General features: G+C 37.0%; 1 protein-coding gene and 1 pseudogene across 1 annotated transcript; both read left to right on the forward strand.

Annotated features, from left to right (window-relative positions):
- Positions 1-613: 613 nt before the first annotated feature.
- LOC107775687 (expansin-A11-like) lies at positions 614-2,343 on the forward strand (annotated as a pseudogene).
- A 5,303-nt stretch (positions 2,344-7,646) lies between these two features.
- LOC142162446 (uncharacterized) lies at positions 7,647-10,130 on the forward strand. Its single transcript, XM_075218802.1, has 5 exons — positions 7,647-8,072; positions 8,221-8,691; positions 9,217-9,523; positions 9,719-9,868; positions 9,979-10,130. Exons 1-5 carry the CDS (start codon positions 7,647-7,649, stop codon positions 10,128-10,130), a joined length of 1,506 nt encoding a protein of 501 aa, XP_075074903.1.
- The last annotated feature ends 10,366 nt before the right edge of the window (positions 10,131-20,496 follow it).

A 20,496-nucleotide genomic window follows, 5' to 3' on the forward strand; every position in this document is an offset into this window, starting at 1 on the left:
AGGAAAGGTAAGGTGCGGGTAGGGTACGGTTTCCAAGAACATTATCATGGTACAACATGTGAGACAATTTCCGTACATTAGCTATTTCAAGAAATTAAACACGAAAAGATAGACATATTTTAGGTACAAAGTCATATCGGATATAGAAAAGAATGAGCACATAGTATAAGGTACAAGAATTGCATATTATTGGACTTGGAAGATCAAGTTAAAAAGAATATATTCACCAACATGCATGTGCTAATACATGAAAATGATGGAACTAAAGAATGTAAAGTCAAAGCAAAGGCATGTGAATTTGCATACAAATTCAAGGCAATATATATTTTATGTCGCAAGTGAGCTAGTCTTTTGTTTCAATAATAGAACTGATTAATTCACGGCTTATCTGTTGGGAAAACAGTGTGGACTTTGAGGGAAAGGTAACGAACGTGGGAATAATTGATTTAATTCTGCAGAGAGAATTCATTTTCAATATAAAATATTTTTTTATCCTAGCCCCTCACCCCCACTTGCAGTGATTGGGCATGTGAGGTGGTTGCATTAAACAAACTGAGCACCTATTTAAGTAGCAGCTACTTTTCTTGGTAAACCCATTCATACATTTAATTCCATTTCCTCAATCTTATTTCTATTTCTGTTACTTTGCATATACAAAGGAAATGGCCAAATGTGACATTCTTGCACTGGGTTTTATAATCGGTTTCTTTAGCCTTTTCTTCAATGCAAATGCTTTCACAGCTTCTGGATGGATGAGAGCTCATGCCACCTTTTATGGTGGGGCTGATGCTTCTGGCACAATGGGTAAGTACCAATATTTTCCAAACTACTCTACCTTTACCATATTATATCAACTATTTACGTATAACCTCAAACTAGTTCAGGTCGACTATATGAATATAGTTTGACTATTTTTGTGTAACGTGCGACAGGGGGTGCTTGTGGATACGGCAACTTGTACTCGACAGGGTATGGAACAAGAAGTGCTGCATTGAGCACTGCACTGTTCAACAGTGGAAGATCTTGTGGGCAATGCTACAAGATCATCTGTGATTTCTACGCAGAATTGCGATGGTGCAAGAAGGGAGTATCTGTTACCATCACTGCTACAAACTTTTGCCCACCAAATTATGCCCTTCCTAGCAACAATGGAGGCTGGTCGTCAACACTCCTCGACAACATTTCGATATGGCTCAACCTGCTTGGGAAAAGATTGGCGTTTATAGAGGTGGCATTATTCCTGTATTCTACCAAAGGTAGACTAATATCTTCTTAAAGAAAATAGTTTTGCTTGATTCAAGATTCTTGCCTCGAATAATATCACTCAATTTACAGGGTTCAACCAGCAATAGTAGTACTTAAAAGTGACTTTAACTTCTATACACTCACATTGTATAAAAGTTTTTAAATGATACTCCACCTTAGCGATCTGGAAAATAAGATAGGTTATCTACTATAACATGTTAAAATACTGATAGCGTAAAAGTTCTTTTCCAGTGCGTCTGTATATAAGCTAAATCCTATAAAAAACATGTGCACTTGCTCATTCAATGACTTAAATAAATTACTTATTATAGCTCAACTATGAATAAGATTCTTGGCAGTTAATACTAACTTTTTAGGCAAGTAAATCTGACAAAGTAGGTGTTTATTTTTTTATTTTTTTGGTGCAGGGTTCCATGCAAGAAACGTGGTGGAGTTAGATTCACAATCAATGGAAGGGACTATTTTGAGCTAGTATTGGTAAGCAATGTAGGAGGGGCTGGATCAGTTCGATCTGTTCAAATCAAAGGCTCAAGAACAAATTGGATGACAATGTCTAACAACTGGGGAGCCAATTTTCAATCCAACACTTATCTTAATGGACAATCACTTTCCTTCAGGGTTACTACACCAGATGGTGTCACAAAAACATTCTTAAACATTGTCCCAGCCAATTGGCGATTCGGGCAGACATTCTCAAGTCCTACTCAGTTCTCGTAAAGAAAAGGACTTTAGAGTTCTTGGATTCATAGGCAGTGGTGTGCTTACATTTTAACGAAAGCATCCCTACCCTGACCTTTGCTTTTCTTTTTTTGTTTTCTGGAGTCTTGATTATTGAGGATTTCTCCCTCGAGGAGGTCTGCGTACCCACTACCCTCCCCAGACTCCACTTATGTAATCACACTGGGTTGTTGTTGTTGATTTTTGAGGAGCTAGAGGTAAATAAGCCCATGAACTCTAGTCCAAAGTTGGTGTGATAAAGTTGTTGAAATACTTATTCTTTGTTTGTAGACTGGTATTTCTCTGTAGTAGAAGATTAATAAGACATTTTGCCTCAGCTGCAATCTTGAAGCTGAATACATGTGCTTTATATTTGTAACTTTTCAATATGATAATTTTCATGTTATACATATTGTACCAATTGCCCTACTGTATTTTCTGCTATGTATAGCAGTAGTAGTACGTGTGAACTAGCTCTGGTTTCCCATATTTGTATATTATACATCCTGTACTAAGTGTCCCTCTTTTGGGTGCTTAAGTATTTGTACAGGCTTGTTCAATTGGTAAAACACTTCTGCCCACAACCGTTAGGTCCTAGGTTCGAGTTCCCCTGGAAGAGAAGTGTGGAAACACTATAGATAGATCCGTCAAAAGGGGCTTAACCTGTGAGGCCAGTCCAACCCAGCCCGTTACTTGGATAGGGTTGGACTAGGATTTTTTGAGCCCATTTAAAACTGAGGCTTATAAGCCTTGCCCAAGTCAGCCCGCTGGCCCTTGAGGCTTGACCGAGGCTAGGCCTAGGCCAGGCCGTGGGCTAAAAATTAACAAATTAATTAATTATTAAATATTTAATATTTTAAAAAGTAAAAACTAATAAAAACTATTAACTATGATTCCCATTCCCCAATCCTAGATTGCTCATTTACCTTTCCATATCAACTAGAATTTAGATTCTTGACATGCATGTAATATGACAAAATTAGTTTTTCTTTTACTTAATTAATAACGAACTAAAAAAGTTTTAGTTGGCCAATAATAATTATTTTTCAAAAGAAAATATTACTTTAAGTGGTTAATGATCAGTTTGGATTACTTTAATATACTATTAATATTTAAGCTACTCTTTAGTATAGAAAAAAATCAATTTTGAAGATACCAAAAAAAATAATTGACCACTAGCAAATTTCAGGAATTTTAAAAATTTTATGGACTATAATGATGAAATCAACAAATGATATTAATCCTAAATTAAAAAACCTCAGCACTTAAACTTATTGAAGCAATCCTTGAATCTGATGAAAATGAAAGGAAAGTATTAAGAAAATATTCATGTAACTTCAAAAATGAAGAGCTAGAGATATAGAGAATTTGCATTTCAATACGAGATTCCTCGTCAAATATCAAGTTTTTTTTACGCTCTAAGCAAAGAGAAGTTATTTATATGATTAATCGACTATGTCTCGAAAAATATTTAAGGATTTAAAGAAATTCTTTTATCTTAAAAAAAATTGAAGGTTCGCCATGCCCTAGCCTGCGGCTCTCTTAGGGCTAGGTTGGGCTGGCCATTTTGAGGTCCGTTCATGTGGCGGGCCGGCCTGTCCTAGCCCACCAAATTTAAAAGCCCGTGAAGCTTGGGCTGGACTGGATTGGACTGGCCCGTTTTGACAGTTCTAAATATAGATCCTCCTAATTTGAAAGGGAGTTAAAAAAAGGAAAAAAATACTTGTACAGTGACTTGTGCTTTTTAATATAGTTAAGTACTAGTAGTAATTTCTTTAGATTTTTACGTAGCAAAAACATTCTGCCGCAACCAAGAATTCTATGTTTGGTAATTTTGGTGACTGTCTCTTTTTACATTTTTTTCCTCGTGCTGAGGGTCTACAGGAAACAGCTTCTCTATATTCACTTAGGGGTAATGTCTGCGTACTATCTACCCTTTCAAGACCTCACTTGTTGGGACTATAATGGATTTGTTGTTGTTTATAATTTTGGTGACTGTACTCAGATTTTACAACAGTAAATCTCATTTTGGTAAAATATCTAGATAAATATACTCGAAATTCAAATAAATTCTTTGATGACATTAATTCATTTTTCTTTTTTTTTCTTAGGAATCAACAAAAGAGAAGATAAATACGAATCTGTTTTGATAATGTGCGAGTGAGATTAAGCATGGGAGATGAAAAATTGAATCCACTAACTTTAAATCCTAAATCCGTCTTTGTAATGAAGTATGTGATAGGTTTAAGTTTAAGTTTCAATGATGACAATTGTTTCTTATGTTATATTTATAGGACAAACAAAAAGGAAAGAATGAAGTTGCTCAGCAAGATTGCTACTGGATTCAAAATAGCAAGTAAGGAAAGAATAAAGATGATGTTACTGCATTAATGATCAATCAAAAGAAGCAGATTAACTCGTCCTTAATCAAGGGAACTCAGATTGCCAATCATGGATCCTCTAATTAAGAAGATCGTGCTCGTGAATTAAACTCTCCAGGCGTAAACGTCTCCTTAAATTCAGTTGTAACAAGGAAAGTCACATTCGAATCTGGGCTAGTCAAAGAGCAAGATTCGAAGAGGCACCCCTTGGGTCAAATCCCTTAATTAAAGATCTTGTGCCTCTGATTTCGCTAAAGACTCAAAGACTCTTTTCTCTCCTATAAGAAGGTTGATCCCTCAAGAAGAAGATTGCGTAACTACACACATTGCATTCTAAGTCTATCTACTTCTTAGTTCAAACACTGTAATCTTTAGTTATTAGTGTCTCAAAATATAGGGAGATCTAGAACACAAAAGAGAGTTGTGTCAACTATTCTGAACTTAAGTGTTGATATTATTCATTGGTGGCGAACGCTATAAAACCATCTGTATTGTAGCTTATTCAAAGATCTTAAGGGAACCCTTGTGACCCGAGGAAAACTGAATGTAAATACCATAACGGTACCGAACCAGTATAAATCTATGTGTGTTATTTACTATTTTTTTACTGCTTACTTTCATTCTGAGCTGTGGTCAGTCAACTAATACTTGTGTTAGTCGACTAAATTTTAAATAGTCAACAATTCATCCCCCCTTGTACATTCAATTGGTATCAGAGCAAGGCTCACAATCTTTGCTTAACCGCTAGTAAGGAAAAGATCATGGGATCCAATACTGTTGTCGGTGCTAAGGCTGTATTGTGGGCCGAGCCCGAGCCTAAATGGGCTAAACAGGCCGGGCCAAATGGTCCCGGGTTCTTGCAGGCCGGTTTGTGGCGGTCCCGGACTTAGTGGTCCCGGAGGGTTGAACTGGCTCACTACGGGCCTAAGCCCACATGGTCCCGGGCTAAATGGGTCGGGCCCACTGGCCTAAACGGGCTAAACGGGCCTAAGTGTTCCGGACTTTTTTTTGTTTTTGAAATATTTTTATCTTGTGTGTGTGTGTGTATATATATATATATATATATATATATATATATATATATATATATATATATATATATATATATATATATATATAGCTATATAAATTGCTTATATGTATATATATATATATACATATATACTATATATAATACATACTATATATATATATATATAGAAAGAGAGAGAGAGAGAGAGAGAGTGTATAGTATATATAGTATGTATTATATATACTATATCTATATCTATAATATATATAAGCTATATAATTTACAAGAAATTGTCTTAGATAAAAAAAAATTTAAAAATAGTCAAGGCCCGTTTCTTCTTTATTTTAATAGTAAAACACAAACACAAACATAGAAACTTAACATAACTTAAATTTAGTACAACTAATGAAAATGTATAACACGGAAAACATAAAGATACACTACGAGGCTCAACACGTACATGTCATTGTTTAGTCACGACCGCCTAGTATTCTCTGCTCCAACCACTTAAATTTGTCTTCCAGCTTATTTTTTTCTTCTTCTATCTCTTTGAGTTTCTCCTTCAACTCCGCAACTTCTCGTTTGGATTGTCGCTCTCTTTCACACTGCTTCAAACACAAACAATGAAGATATTACAACTTTTCTTTGCAATATTCCTGTTGACAGAGTTTATCAATCCATACCTCAAAATTACAAACAGGTTCGTCGGGAACCCTATAAAACTTGTTCATACACGCTCAGTAGCGGCATCCAGCTTCACCATCATCCCAACAGTCTTGCATCATGCATTTTTTGCCGCACTCGCACCTTGGCACATAAAGGGGTTCAGACATTTGTTAAAGCGTAAAGAAAAACCTTGCTTTTATGGAAATATTTGCTATTGGTTATTGTTAAGCGCAGAAAATAACTAGAATGCACCCGATATTTGTAGACAAGATAACACACAAAACATAGTATTGTACAACGCTATACATATTCACTTTTTCGGAAACGAAACAGCTTTTTTGCAGTCGGTCAGCTTTTCAGACCGACAAGACAACACACAAAAAGTAGTCCACCGCCACCTATACATATTCACTTTTTCTAAAATGAAACAGCTTTTCCGCAGTCGGTCAGCTTTTCATTCGACAAGACAACGCACAAAAAGTAGTCCACCGCCACCTATACATATTCACTTTTTCTGAAACGAAACAGTTTTTTCGCAGTCGGTCAGCTGTTCAGACCGACAAGACAACACACAATTTATTCTTTTAAGTTGATTTGAGACAATTTTGTTAAATTATATATATATACGTCTTAATATAGCTAATGTTATATCGAAATTCGAATATAGCTTATATACTATACACTTAGTAGTTAGTATATTGTCGTATATAGTATATTGTCTTATATAAGATTGTATACATTAGCTAAAGTATTAATATAGCTGCAAATTAAAGTTTACATTTAATACTTCAAACTAAAGTTCAATGCCTTCAACATAATACTTCAAATTAATCTAACAAACTAAAACATTAAGCATAATACGTCTAATAATTTTAAAATAACACAAATTGTCTCAAATCAACTTAAAATCTTAAATACGAATGTCTGGAGAACGCGCAAGACAACTCTTTATATGCCTCCTTAAACAACCTGTGCCCTCCTTTGGACGACGAGTGTAGACTTGACCACAGTTCTTGCACTTTATTATGTAAACTTCTTCATTTTCTTCTACCACATTAAAGTGTTCCAAAATAAATGGGTGCAATCTAGAATCACCGGGCATAATTTAACTTGAATTAAGAATTTGAGTTTGAGAAATGAGAGAGATTGATGATTTTGTGAGTAAAAATGAAAGAATGAGGGGGTATTTATAGTTGAGAATAGGGAAAAAATGTAATTATAAAAGTTTTGGGGTTAAAACAAAATTTGGGAGCCAAATGACTATTTTTTAAAAAGCCAAACGGCTAAAATGGCAGGCCAACGACTAGTTTTTAAACTTCTAACCGTTGGCCCTTTTTAAAAAAAAAATTGAAAAATAGTTGTTGGGCCCGTTTGGCCCGGTTGAACCGGCCCAAGCCCGTCTGCCGGTCCCGGGCTCGCGGTCTATTTTGGGAGGACCGGACCACAATGGGATTTTAGGACCATTAGGGACCGGCCCATTTGAACCGGCCTACAATACAGCCTTAGTCGGTGCTCTCTTTCAAGAAGGAACCTCTCAGGTTCGACCTCCTTAATTCAATGGCCAACATTTCTCTCATTGGAAAGTTCGCATGGAAACGTATACCATGTCATATGACATCAAGGTATGGCGTGTGATTAAAAAGGGAAACCTTCCTATTCCTCCCAAGAAGGATGCAAATGGTCAGGTCATCACATCCACTGATCCTCTAGATTTGGACGATTACACTAATGAACAAGTTGTTATTATCACTGTTAATGCAAAAGCAAAAAATCTACTGTACAATGTTACCAGTGGAGAAGAATATGAAAAGATATGTAGTTGTGAGACTGCAAAAGAAATGTGGGATAAACTGGAAGTCACTTACGAAGGAACCAACAAAGTGAAAGAGACAAGAATAAACCTATTGGTTCGGGACTATGAGTTATTTCAAATGAAGGATGGTGAATATGTAGAAGAAATATTTTCCAGGTTCAGCAAAATTCTTGGAGATCTCAAATTATTTGGAAGACCAATTAAAAGTGACGAACAGGTTAGAAAGATCCTTAGAAGATTGCCTAAAATTTGGCAACCAAAGGTCATTGCTTTGGAATGTCAAAATCTGGATAAAATTTCCTATGATGAGCTCAGAGGTGATCTGATCGCTTTTGAAAAAACTCATCTTGACATACAAATTCAAGAGAAGAAAAAAAACTGTTGCTTTCAAAGCAACTGTGGCTAAACTAGAAATTGAAGATAAAGAAGAAGGAGGAGAACAAGATGAAAACATTGCAATGCTCTCTCAAGTATTAACCAGCATGATGAGAAGAAACAGAAACAACAGAAGAGGTAAGTCCAACTTCAGGAAAGTAAGGACGAGCAATGAAGCTGATAAAAATGATGGAAGATGTTACGAATGTGGAAAGTTCGGTCATATTCAAGCTGAATGTCCGGAATTAAAGAAGAAGCTTAGCAAAAACATGCAAAAGAAGAAAGCTTTTGGAGCATGGAGTGATGAGGAAGAATGTGATCATGAGGAAATTGCTAACATATGCTTCATGGCTCTAAGTGACAATGAAGAATCAGGGGAACTTGGGCTAATTGTAGACAACAACGATGAAGAAGATGACTTAAGAGAACCTCGTTCAATGTCAGATGCAAGAACTATTAAGGTACGTACTCCCTTATGCCCTAATTATTATGAACTTCAAGAATTCATTGATATTTCCCTTACAAATATAGAAAGAGTAGTAAATGAGCTCAGAAAAGTCAAGAGAGAAAAAGAGAGAGAGAGAAGAAGAACTAGGCCCTAAAATTAGAAGTATGCGGAATTGAACGCGATATACTTCAAGAGGAAGTAAATAAACTCAATCTTCAATTGAATGGATTGAAAAGGACCTCAAATCACAGTCCAGTCAAGTCTCAACAGACTGTTCATCACAAAAAGAAAATGGCTTGCTCCTTTTGTGAAAAAATGGCTATAACACTAATAATTGCAGAAACAGAATTAGAGGTGAGCGTAGTTCTGGTAACTCTAACAGCTCATCTTGGTCATACCTCAAATCATTGCAGGTTCAAGAACAATAGAAGATGGGTCTAGAGACCAAAATCTTCAAATCAAACTAATAATTAGAAGTTTAACCATTTAGGACCCAAGTAGGCTTGGGTACCTAAAAATGAGTAATCTTGTTTTGCAGGAACACCACAAGAAGAATAGAAAAGGAAAATGGTATCTCGACAACGCGCGTTTCAGACATATGACGGGTGACAAACAATCGTTCAAATCAGTCACCAAGTTAGATGGAGGAATAATTACTTTTGGTGACAAATCCAAAGAAAATGTTATTGGTGTTGGAAAAGTTCCTTTAAGATCAACATGTGATGTAGATGGAGTCTACTTAGTTGATGAACTTGGCTATAACCTTCTCAGTATCAGTCAACTGTGCGACAATGATTATGAGGTTCGTTTTAAGAAACATGGCTGGTTTATAAAAGATGAATCAGGTAATATCATTCTTTCAGGAAATAAGGACAGAAATGTCTATACTATCAAAAACTTAGAAAACTTTGGGGATCAAATTTGCCCTACTTCTATCATTGAAGATCCCTGGGTCTGACATAGAAAACTTGGTCGTACAAGCATGCATACTATTCAAAAACTTTCCAAATATGATCTTATTATTGGTCTTCCAAAACTAGATTTTTCAAAAGATCATATTTGTGATGCATGTCAACTAGGAAAACAAACACGATCCTCTTTCAAAGTCAAAAATATTGTTTCTACCTCTAAACCTCTTCAATTGCTGCACAAGGATTTATTTGGTCCTACTAGAACTGCTAGTATAGGAGGTAAGAAATATGCTTTTGTTATTGTAGATGATTTCTCTAGATTTACATAGGTTATGTTTCTTAGTCATAAAGATGATGCTCTAAAGAATTTTGAACTTTTCTGTAAGAAGGTCCAACGAGAAAAAGGGATACTACATCTCCACCATCAGAAGTGACCATGGAAGAGAATTTGAAAGAAGAGCTTTTGAAAATTTCTGCAATGATCAAGGAATCTCTCATAATTTCTCATCACCAATATCCCCTCAACAAAATGGAGCAGTAGAGCGTAAAAACAGAACCTTGTAGGATATGGAAAGAACTATGATCATGAAAAACTCTCTACCTCATCATTTCTGGGCATAAGCTGTAAGTACAGCATGTCATATCATTAACATATGTCTTATTCGACCAATTCTCAAAAAGACTCCCTATGAACTATGGAATGGTATAAAACCATCAGCTATTTCCACCCCTTCGAATGCAAATACTTCATTCATAACAATGGAAAGGATAATTTGGGTAAGTTTGATCCAAAGAGTGATGAAGGTATATTTCTGGGTTACTCTCCCTCAAGTAGAGCTTACATAGTTTATAACAAGATAACCTTATATATTGAAGAATCTATTCATGTTATTTTTATTGATACTAACCCTCGTCCAATGAATGAACATATTCCAGAAGATGAGAAATTTTTTTGTGCTCCAAAATCTGTTATTGTAGGTAAGGATCATCAAAATGAGTCAGCTAATCTACAGAATCAACCAGCTGAAATCCCTCCAAAAGAACGTGACTTACCCCAACCAGATCAGTCGACTATCCAAGAAAAGCTGACTTCTGCAAATACTCCAAATGAATGGAAGAATGAACAAGGATATCCTCATAAGTGTCACACCTCCTTTTTCGCCTGCGCCATTCACAACAGAGATGCGGAAGGGAGTTTATTCCAATTAAAGGACAATCGAAACGGGATTTATTTCTTTATTTAAGAGTCGCCACTTGGGAGATTTATGGTGTCCCAAGTCACCGGTTGAATCCCGAATCGAGGAAAAGAATGACTCTGTTTAACAGTCTGCGTACCAGAAATCCGGATAAGGAATTTTGTTAACCCCGGAGAAAGTGTTAGGCATTCCCGAGTTTCGTGGTTCTAGCACGGTCACTCAATTGTCATATTCGGCTTGATTATCTGATATAATACATGTTGAATATATGTGCGAATTTTAACTTTTAACCGCTTTTATCATTATTATTATTATTATTTTATTTTTTTTATTTTTTTTATCGAGAATTACAACTTTGTGAAAATATATCTTGAACCACGTCACCATCAATGTACCCGTGGTCGTCGACACACTTCGACTCCGTTGAGATTTGGATTTGGGTCATATAAATGTGCACCCGAGTATAGGAAAATAACATTATTAAATACGCGCCTAAAGACTAACGTGTTATTATTATTTTTTGGTAGGGCTGTGAAATTTGCTAAACGGCCCGTCCCGGAATCTAAGTACTTTTAAATAAATAATTATTGAGGGCTCCGCAATTTTTGTATTTATTTTTGGCGAAGCACGCCTCCTTTATTTTATGGATATCTTAAAATGACTACATTTCTATTAAATTCGTCTCTAAAATAAAAGAGAAAAAATCCTAATTAATTACATGCTTAAAAAAATGTAACATATTAAATGCTAGGTTAAGACAAATGTTAACGAAAAGGAATATTACTAAAAATTGAAATTATAAATACAATACGGGATCTTAAATAATATATTCAAAAGAAACTAATTATCCCATAACCAGATTAAACTCTCATTGTTAGATGACTTGAACCGTTGAAATTAATTATTTACAACTATTGGAAATTAGAATCAATCTTAATTACTAATGCGTATTTCGAAAATTTATTAAATTTAACATTAACTCGTCTTGTTTGAACTCAAATCATGTCATAATGCCTAATTCGCGAAATTAATTTAAATTCATGCTTTAACTAAATTTAGCTACATGTTTACGATTAACTTAATGTTGACAATATTAAAACCTTCATAGCTAGTGAACTTAATCAGTTTTGCCAAGCCGATTCACTAAAGACCAACTCATGTTATTTTCCTCTTATTCCAATTATTAAACAGTTTGACAGTAATGAGCATGCATAAATATATACTACCTAATATTCAAGTTAAATCAAAGTATTATTTAATACATCACTACAAGATGCCTGGTTATGCAAAGCGACAGAAATTTACAGAATAATAATACATAAAATAGACTAAATACAATTAGTAAAAGAACAAAGAAAAAGCTAAATTAAAACTTTAAAGTTCCATTCTTCATATGTATTCATACTTTCACATTTCAGCTTACAATATGCCAAAGTTACAGTTGTGTACCTGGTATTGTCAATACAAGAAGAAGAAAGTCAGCAAAATAGCATGTAACACAGCAACAACAACAATAACCAACAATAACCAACAAAAGGAACACCCAATGACAGATTTGAAAACCAAATAAAATCCAGCAATAACCAGTGAAGTAGTAGCAAATAACCAATCAAACTCAAGGAACAAACCACATGAAAATTCAGAAACACCAACAATAATCAACGGGCAAAAACAAAGTGACCTTTTTTTTTAAATTGAAAGACCAGTTAATGTTTAACCCTTAATTCTCTCTTAATGTTCAGAAAATTCTTTCTTTTAAACTCTCTTCAAATTTGAATCCCCAATAATCTTTTAATATTTTCGAATTTTTTCTCTCTATTTTCAGCTAATTCTCCTCTCCTAATTCTGTCCAAGTCTGCTCTATTTATGTCTCATCACAGACCCATTAATCAATTAATCAAATAATAAAACCATCCATTTTCTCTTACCAAACCCACTACTACATAAAAAATGCAATTATTATTTATTTAATCAACTTTTCTTGAGCCCCGTAATCCTACTATGTCTTGTTCCCCATTATTGATTAAACAAATGCATTATTCCCCACTACCATATGTCTTGTCCCCCACTATATTATTTTAATACCTTATTTTAATTTTATTAGCTTAGTGGACAGAGCACTCAAAATAAATAATTGTTCAGATTTTCAATTCCAAAAATACCCCTCTGAAATTACTGAAATTACCATTTTACCCCTGAAAATACTGCAATTTACCAATCTACCTCATCAGGTATAACCAATTCACCTAATCAATTCTAACCAAAATACAACAGATATAACCAATTCCTAATCAAATTCAATCAACAAATTCAAACTAAATGATGAACAACAAAGAAACAACTGGAATTATTTTGACTGAACAATATTTTTTAACAACAAACCTACTTTCAGATTCAACAACAATAACAAACAAGTATATTCAAATCATTGATCTCAAATTCAAATTAAACTTAAACAAAACAAATAAACAGATTCAAATCACTAAACTCAATAATCAATTGATCTTCAAATTAAATCCAACAACATTACAACAAAGATGAATGATTCAAACTAAATCAAAAAACTAAAAACCAAAACATAAACTCACATTAAATCACTGGATTAAAAACGAAATTCAAACAAAAAATGAACACGAATTAAATCTAAATTAAACAACAAAGATGAATGATTCAAATGATTAAACTAACACCCTTCTATATTAAAACTAAACAAAAACAAATGAATGGAAACAAACCGAAGAAATAATCAAGAAATGAAAAACAACAAACAAGAAAAGAATCAAACATATACTGATTTCAAATCCGAGAATATCAAACAAAATATGGACAGAAATGAAACTTAAACCAACCAACCGGAAATGAACAACGACGAACTCGAACGGAAACAAATCTGCCCGAAATTTTTTGTATGTTTTTCGGTTGATTTCAGGCGATGAAGCTGGACGACGAAGACGAACAAGAACTCGACCACGAAGACGACGATGAAGCAGCGTGAGGCTGGTCGAGCTGCTGGTCGTTTGGGACGAGGAGATGGAGCAGCAGCAATGAAGAAGAAGAAGAAGCAGCAGGTGAAGCTCATGGAGCTTGACGATGGTTTGAGCATGACGTGGTCATTCACTGCTGCGTGAGGCTGGTCGAGCTGCTGATTGTTGTGGTCGTGAGGACATGAGCTGGGTGTGTGCGATGAAAAAGACGAAGCTCAGGCGTGGTTGTGAGGACGTGAGCTATGTGTGTGGTCGACGGGAATGGAGGTGAAGAAGATGAGAAGGGTCGTTTGGTTGGTGTATTGGTTGCTGCTGTGATGGTCGTTCATGGCTAGAGCTTCGCAACTGGAGGGTCGTTGGTTGTCGAAGACGAAGCAGCGAGGGTGGTCGACGAGGCAGCAGGAGTGGTCATGGTGGAGCTGGAAGGAGGGCAGCCATGGATGCTAGATGAAGAAGAAGAAACAGCGAGGGTGGTCGACGAGGCAGCAGCAGTGGTCATGGTGGTTCAGCTGGAGTGAGGGAGATGGTCGTGGTGGAGCTGGAAGGAGGGCAACCATGGCAGTCGAGGGGGATGGGGTGTTGCGAAGAAGAAGAGAGGGGGGGGGCGGGTAGCTTTTAGGTTTTGTTTTAGGGTTTTTTCAAAACAAATGTCCAAATGGAAGAAAGGGTGGGGGTGTTTACTTGGGGTTATGGGGCGGACCGGGTCGGGTCGACCCGGTAGGAGTTTATTTGGTTTGGGCCTAGTTGATTTAAATTAAAAGGTGGCCCAATCCGATTTTCTTCCTCTTTTATTGCTTCTTTTTTCTTCTTTTATTTTTTCTTAAACTGAAACTAAATTCTAAAAATCCTAAATTATCATATAGAACTAAATTAATTTATAAAAGCGCAAATTAACTCCCAATAACAATTAACATATAATTAAATAAAAATTACGTAAAATCACACAATTTGGACATTAAATGCTAAAAATGCAACGTACATTATTTTTATGATTTTTTCTTTCTTGTAAAACAAACTTAATTACTTCTAATTGTAGAATTAAATCCTAAATGCAAATGCGACATATTTTTGTATTTTTTTTATTAATTTCACAAATAAACATGCATGGAAAAAATTCAAATAATTATCAAAAATGCCACGAAATTCTCAAAATTGCACACAAAAGGAAAATTGTTTTATTTTAAATTTTTTGGGAGTAATTCTCTCATAGGGCAAAAATCACGTGCTTACAGCTGCCTCTCTTAAAGTGAGCGATTTTTTGCCCATTCGAGTACTCCGTGTGAAGCATTTTTTTGAAAGATTTAACTGAACCTTTGCTTCAAAGGTTTCCTACATATCCCTGGCTAGAAGGGAATCATGTTAATGTAGTTCGAGAAATTTTTGGCAGCTGGGACTACCATGGGACTGCTTTTTGCTGTTACTATTGTCGCATGTTGTTACTATTGCTTACCGATCTCCTTGTTACATTGTGCTCAAAAGAAAACTAGAGGCTAGACTAAACTAGGAATTACAAAATCTTATATATCTTCCACGCGCTCTGGTTGCTTTGCTTTCTTGTCGGCTTGTGTTTCCTCTGGTGCCTTTCTTTCGAAAACTGCTGGGGATGACACTGGCCTTTTTCTTTTCTGAACACAAGTTTTATTATTTCGCTCTGTCTGCTGGGGACACTGCTTCCTACATTAAAGCTTGCTATGCTAGGTATTTTTGTTGTAACCCTCCTTATTACTGACTCTGATTTGATCTTGAAATGTATTCCTCTATTTTGCAGGCGGGGACGCTCCTGACACCAACTTGACTTTTGAAAGGTGACACAACATCCATTCTCCAGGCGGGGTCCTGACTTCTTCAACTTAAAAATATAACAATCTCCGTTCTACAGGCGGGCTCCTAACTTATCCATCTTAAAATAAACAACCTCCGTTCTACAGGCGGGATCCTGACTTCAACAACTTCTTCAAGATAATTCAGCCTCCATTCTTCAGGCGGGCTCCTGACTTCAACAACTTTTTCAAAATAATTCAGCCTCCATTCTCCAGGCGGGCTCCTGATTTCTCCAACTTTTTAAATGTAACACCTCCATTCTCCAGGCGGCTCTTGATTTCTTCAATCTTAAAAATAATTCAGCCTCCATTCTCCAGGCGGGCTCCTGACTTCAACAACAACTTAAAATAATTCGGCCTCCATTCTCCAGGCGGGCTCCTGACTTCAACAACAACTTAAAAATAACTCAGTCTCCATTCTCTAGGCGGGCTCCTGACTTCAACCACTTTGAAAATGTAACACCTCCATTCTCCAGGCGGGCTCCTGACTTCAACAACTTTGAAAATGTAACACCTTCATTCTCCAGGCGGGCTCCTGACTTCTCCAATCTTAATATTTAACAACCTCCATTCTACAGGCGGGTTCCTGACTTAAATAGCAACTTTGAAAATAAATAAGCCTCCATTCTCCAGGCGGGCTCCTGACTTTATCAGCAATTTTGAAAATAAATCAGCCTCCATTCTCCAGGCGGGCTCCTGACTTCAACAATAACTTAAAAATAACTCGGCCTCCATTCTCCATGCGGGCTCCTGACTTCAACAACAACTTAAATGTAACACCTCCATTCTCCAGGCGGGCTCCTGACTTCAACAACTTTGAAAATGTAACACCTCCATTCTCCAGGCGGGCTCCTGACTTCTTCAACTGCTTCCTTCCAAACTGGTGTTTTGTTCCTCTGAAAACTGCTGGGAATAACACCGATATTTTATTTCACAAATATGTCATTTTCCTTCTTCAAAGACTATTTCCTTTAAAGCTTAGTTTTCCACTTCCCTGAAACCTGCCGGGAATAACACTGCTGGGGAATTATCTTCCTCCTTTTAACAATGGTGGGGATGATATTGATTCAAAGGTCATTGCTTTTACAACTTTGGGTTATCTTTCTTCTTCCAAGATTGCTCTCCTTTTAAAACTTGTATCTCCCTTCTTGTATACTGCTGGGGATTTTATTTTCTTCAAAACTTGTGTTATTTTCTCTCTTTCCCAAATGGCTATCTGATTTCAAGAAAATTTTCGTAATGAGAGAAAATTTTCTGCCCCACTTTAATAATCTTCTTTGTGACCCTGTCTTCCTGTGGTCAATAATATTTCCTTTTCCTGCTTTAAATCAAAGAAAAATTTGTTAGTTTAAAACGGGGCGAGTGGTCGTGCCACTTCTGCTGGGGATGGTTTTTCCCTTTTCTTTTTTCCTTGCTTTACTATAAAACTTGCTGGGGATGATACTGTTTGCTGGGTCTGATAGTTTTTGCCAGGGATGGTTTTTCTTTTCTCTTCTTTCCCCGCTCTGTGTTGTCCGACCATTGTGGAACTTGGTCGAGAATCTGTCGAAGTTGTTCCTGTATCTCGCAAATCTGCTGGGGATCCTCATAACCTTTTAACTGTTGCTTTTCCATTTTTCTCCAACGTCCCCTGGAAATTTGGTCCTCTTGGAATCTAGACCCATTCATCATTTGGTCTTGTTCCCAACTTCTTTTGCTTTGTCGCCTTATCTTTGGCCTGTCCTATTCGCATTTTGCTTTGTACCATTTTGGCAACTGGTAGTAAGCTCTGAAAATCCTTTTCAAAAACAAACTGTTGGGGAGGTAAAGTCTTTAAACCAAGAAATGAAAAAGTGATGATTTCAAAAAATAGAAAAAGAAGAAGTCTTTCTGAACAAATGCTGGGAAAAAAGAAAGAAAAGAACTTATCTGAATGATATAACTGATCCCAACGATCATGTCGTGCATTCCGGATTAATCAACCCAGTCTATTCATATCAATCAATCTTTCGGACAGCTTCATCTTGCCGGGGATAAATAAAACACTCAACTCTTTGCCAACCGCGGATCCTTCCCGCCAATCTTGCCTTGTCGCCTCATAGTGCCCTTCGAGGGGTTTTCACTAATAAGACTCTCTCATTTCTCTCAACTCCCGTCGCCTTATGGTGCCTGTGAAGGTTTTCACCGATAAAACTCTCTCATTTTATTTCTCTCAACTTTCGTCGCCTTATGGTGCCTGTGAAGGTTTTCACCGATAAGACTCTCTCATTTTATTTTATTTTTCAGCTGGGGATTGGAGTGCTGCCGATATGACTCTCTCTGCTAGGGATTCTTTCGGCTATCAATTCATTTAAAGAAAATGATCCTCTTCTCTGCTGGGGACCAGAGTGTTATTCCCGACTTCCGTTTGCATGACTTTGCACTTTTCGAATACTGATCGGGAGGTATTTTTTGGACATCAATATGGGTTTTCGTGTCTGGCTAAAAGGAAAAGGGGTATCAAAAGGCTCGAAATACTTTTGATGGGTAAAATATTACAACTCTTTGAATCAAACTTTCTTTTCAAAATTACAAACACAACTTGTGCCCCAGTTTTTCTTGCTTGGGGATTTTTATTTTTTGTTACACTATGACCGAGCCGTGAGGCGCCTACGTATCCTTCTTTGAGGAATCGGGTCAAACATAGTTCCCAATTCCTTTGTTTTTCTTGTGACTTTCCTTTTGTCTTTATTTTCATTATTTTTCTCCCTTTCTTTTTCATTTTAATTTACTGATTTCAAAAGAGGGATATGAAAGAATAAATAAGGCTCAAAACGGGAAGCAAAGGATAAAGTGTTTGGATATAAAAAAGAATTGTCTCCGTCATTTCATTCTCCGATAAATGCCAACTACAAACAAACAACAATTACAATCAAAAGAAATCATACATAATATCTCTTAAATGCATCGGAATTGATAGCCATGTCGACGCATTTCCCGTCGATATCTGTTAAACATAAAGCGCCATTGGACAATACTCTGGTTATAATGAACGGTCTTTGCCAATTCGGGGCGAACTTGCCTTTTGCTTCGGCCTGATGTGGCAGGATTCGTTTCAACACCTGCTGTCCCACCTCAAATTTTCTGGGGCGCACCTTCTTGTTGTAGGCTCTCGCCATTCTCCTTTGATATAACTGGCCATGACACACAGCTGCCAATCTTTTTTCATCAATCAGGTTCAACTGCTCCATTCGGGTTTTGATCCACTCGTCATCATCAATCTCAGTCTCAGCGACAATCCGAAGGGATGGAATTTCAACTTTCGCATGTATTACTGCTTCGGTTCCATATATCAACAAATAAGGGGTTGCACCTACTGAAGTCCGGACGGTAGGGCGATAACCCAACAACGCAAATGGTAATTTTTCATGCCATTGTCTGGATCCTTCTACCATCTTCCTCAGTATCTTCTTGATGTTCTTGTTGGCTGCTTCAACTGCTCCATTCGCCTTAGGACGATATGGTGTGGAATTACGGTGTGTAATCTTAAACTGTTGACATACTTCTTTCATCAAATTGCTGTTAAGATTAGCACCATTATCCGTGATGATCACTTTTGGGACCCCAAATCTACAGATGATATGGGAGTGAACAAAATCCACCACTGCCTTCTTGGTTAATGATTTGAAAGTTTTAGCTTCAACCCATTTAGTAAAATAGTCGATGGCCACCAGAATGAACATATGACAGTTGGTAGCTGCCGGCTCAATAGGTCCAATGACATCCATGCCCCATGCAACAAATGGCCATGGCGCTGACATTGTATGCAATTCTATCGGCGGAGAATGAATCAAATCTCCGTGTATCTGACATTGATGGCATTTCCGCACAAAATTGATACAATCACGCTCCATAGTGAGCCAATAATACCCTGCTCGAAGAATCTTCTTCGCCAATACATATCCGCTCATATGTGGCCCACAAACTCCAGCATGTACCTCTGTCATAACTGTTGTGGCTTGACTGGCGTCTATACATCTCAGTAATCCCAAATCCGGGGTTCTTTTGTACAACACTCCTCCACTGAGGAAGAAACCACTTGACAATCGCCGAATGGCTCTTATTTGATCTCTGGTGGCCTGCTCCAGGTATATCCCCATCCTGAGGTACTCCTTGACGTCATAAAACCATGGCTCGCCATCCACTTCTTCTTCTATCATGTAGCAATAGGCATGCTAATCACGAACCTGGATGTGCAACGGGTCAACATGAATTTTGTCTGGGTGGTGCAACATCGATGCTAAAGTGGCCAATGCATCGGCAACCTCATTGTGAACTCTTGGGATGTGTCTGAACTCCACCGATCGAAATCGCTTGCTCAGATTGTGCAAACATTGTCGATATGGTATGAGTTTCAAATCCCGTGTTTCCCATTCACCCTGAATCTGATGCACCAGGAGGTCCGAGTCTCCCAAGACCAAAACGTCCTGGACATCCATGTCTGCAGCTAGTCGCAGACCCAAAATGCATGCCTCATACTCAGTCATGCTATTGGTACAATAGAAACGCAGCTGAGCTGTAACAGGATAATGACGTCCTGTTTCAGAAATAAGTACCGCTCCTATTCCAACACCCTTCACATTTGCGGCTCCATCAAAGAAAAGCTTCCAAAATGGTTCCTCAGGTAATTCCAACTCACCTATATGCATTACTTCCTCGTCAGGAAAATACGTCATCAACGGCTCGTATTCTTCATCAACAGGATTCTCAGCCAAGTGATCTGCCAATGCTTGGGCCTTCATGGCTGTCCTCGTCACATAGACGATGTCAAACTCCATGAGTAATATTTGCCATTTCGCTAACCTTCCTGTGGGCATAGGCTTCTGAAAAATATACTTTAGCAGATCCAAGCGGGAAATGAGATAAGTAGTATATGAGGACAAATAATA

This window comes from Nicotiana tabacum, chromosome 1 (assembly GCF_000715075.1).
Source record: "Nicotiana tabacum cultivar K326 chromosome 1, ASM71507v2, whole genome shotgun sequence".
Lineage (NCBI taxonomy): Eukaryota > Viridiplantae > Streptophyta > Magnoliopsida > Solanales > Solanaceae > Nicotiana > Nicotiana tabacum.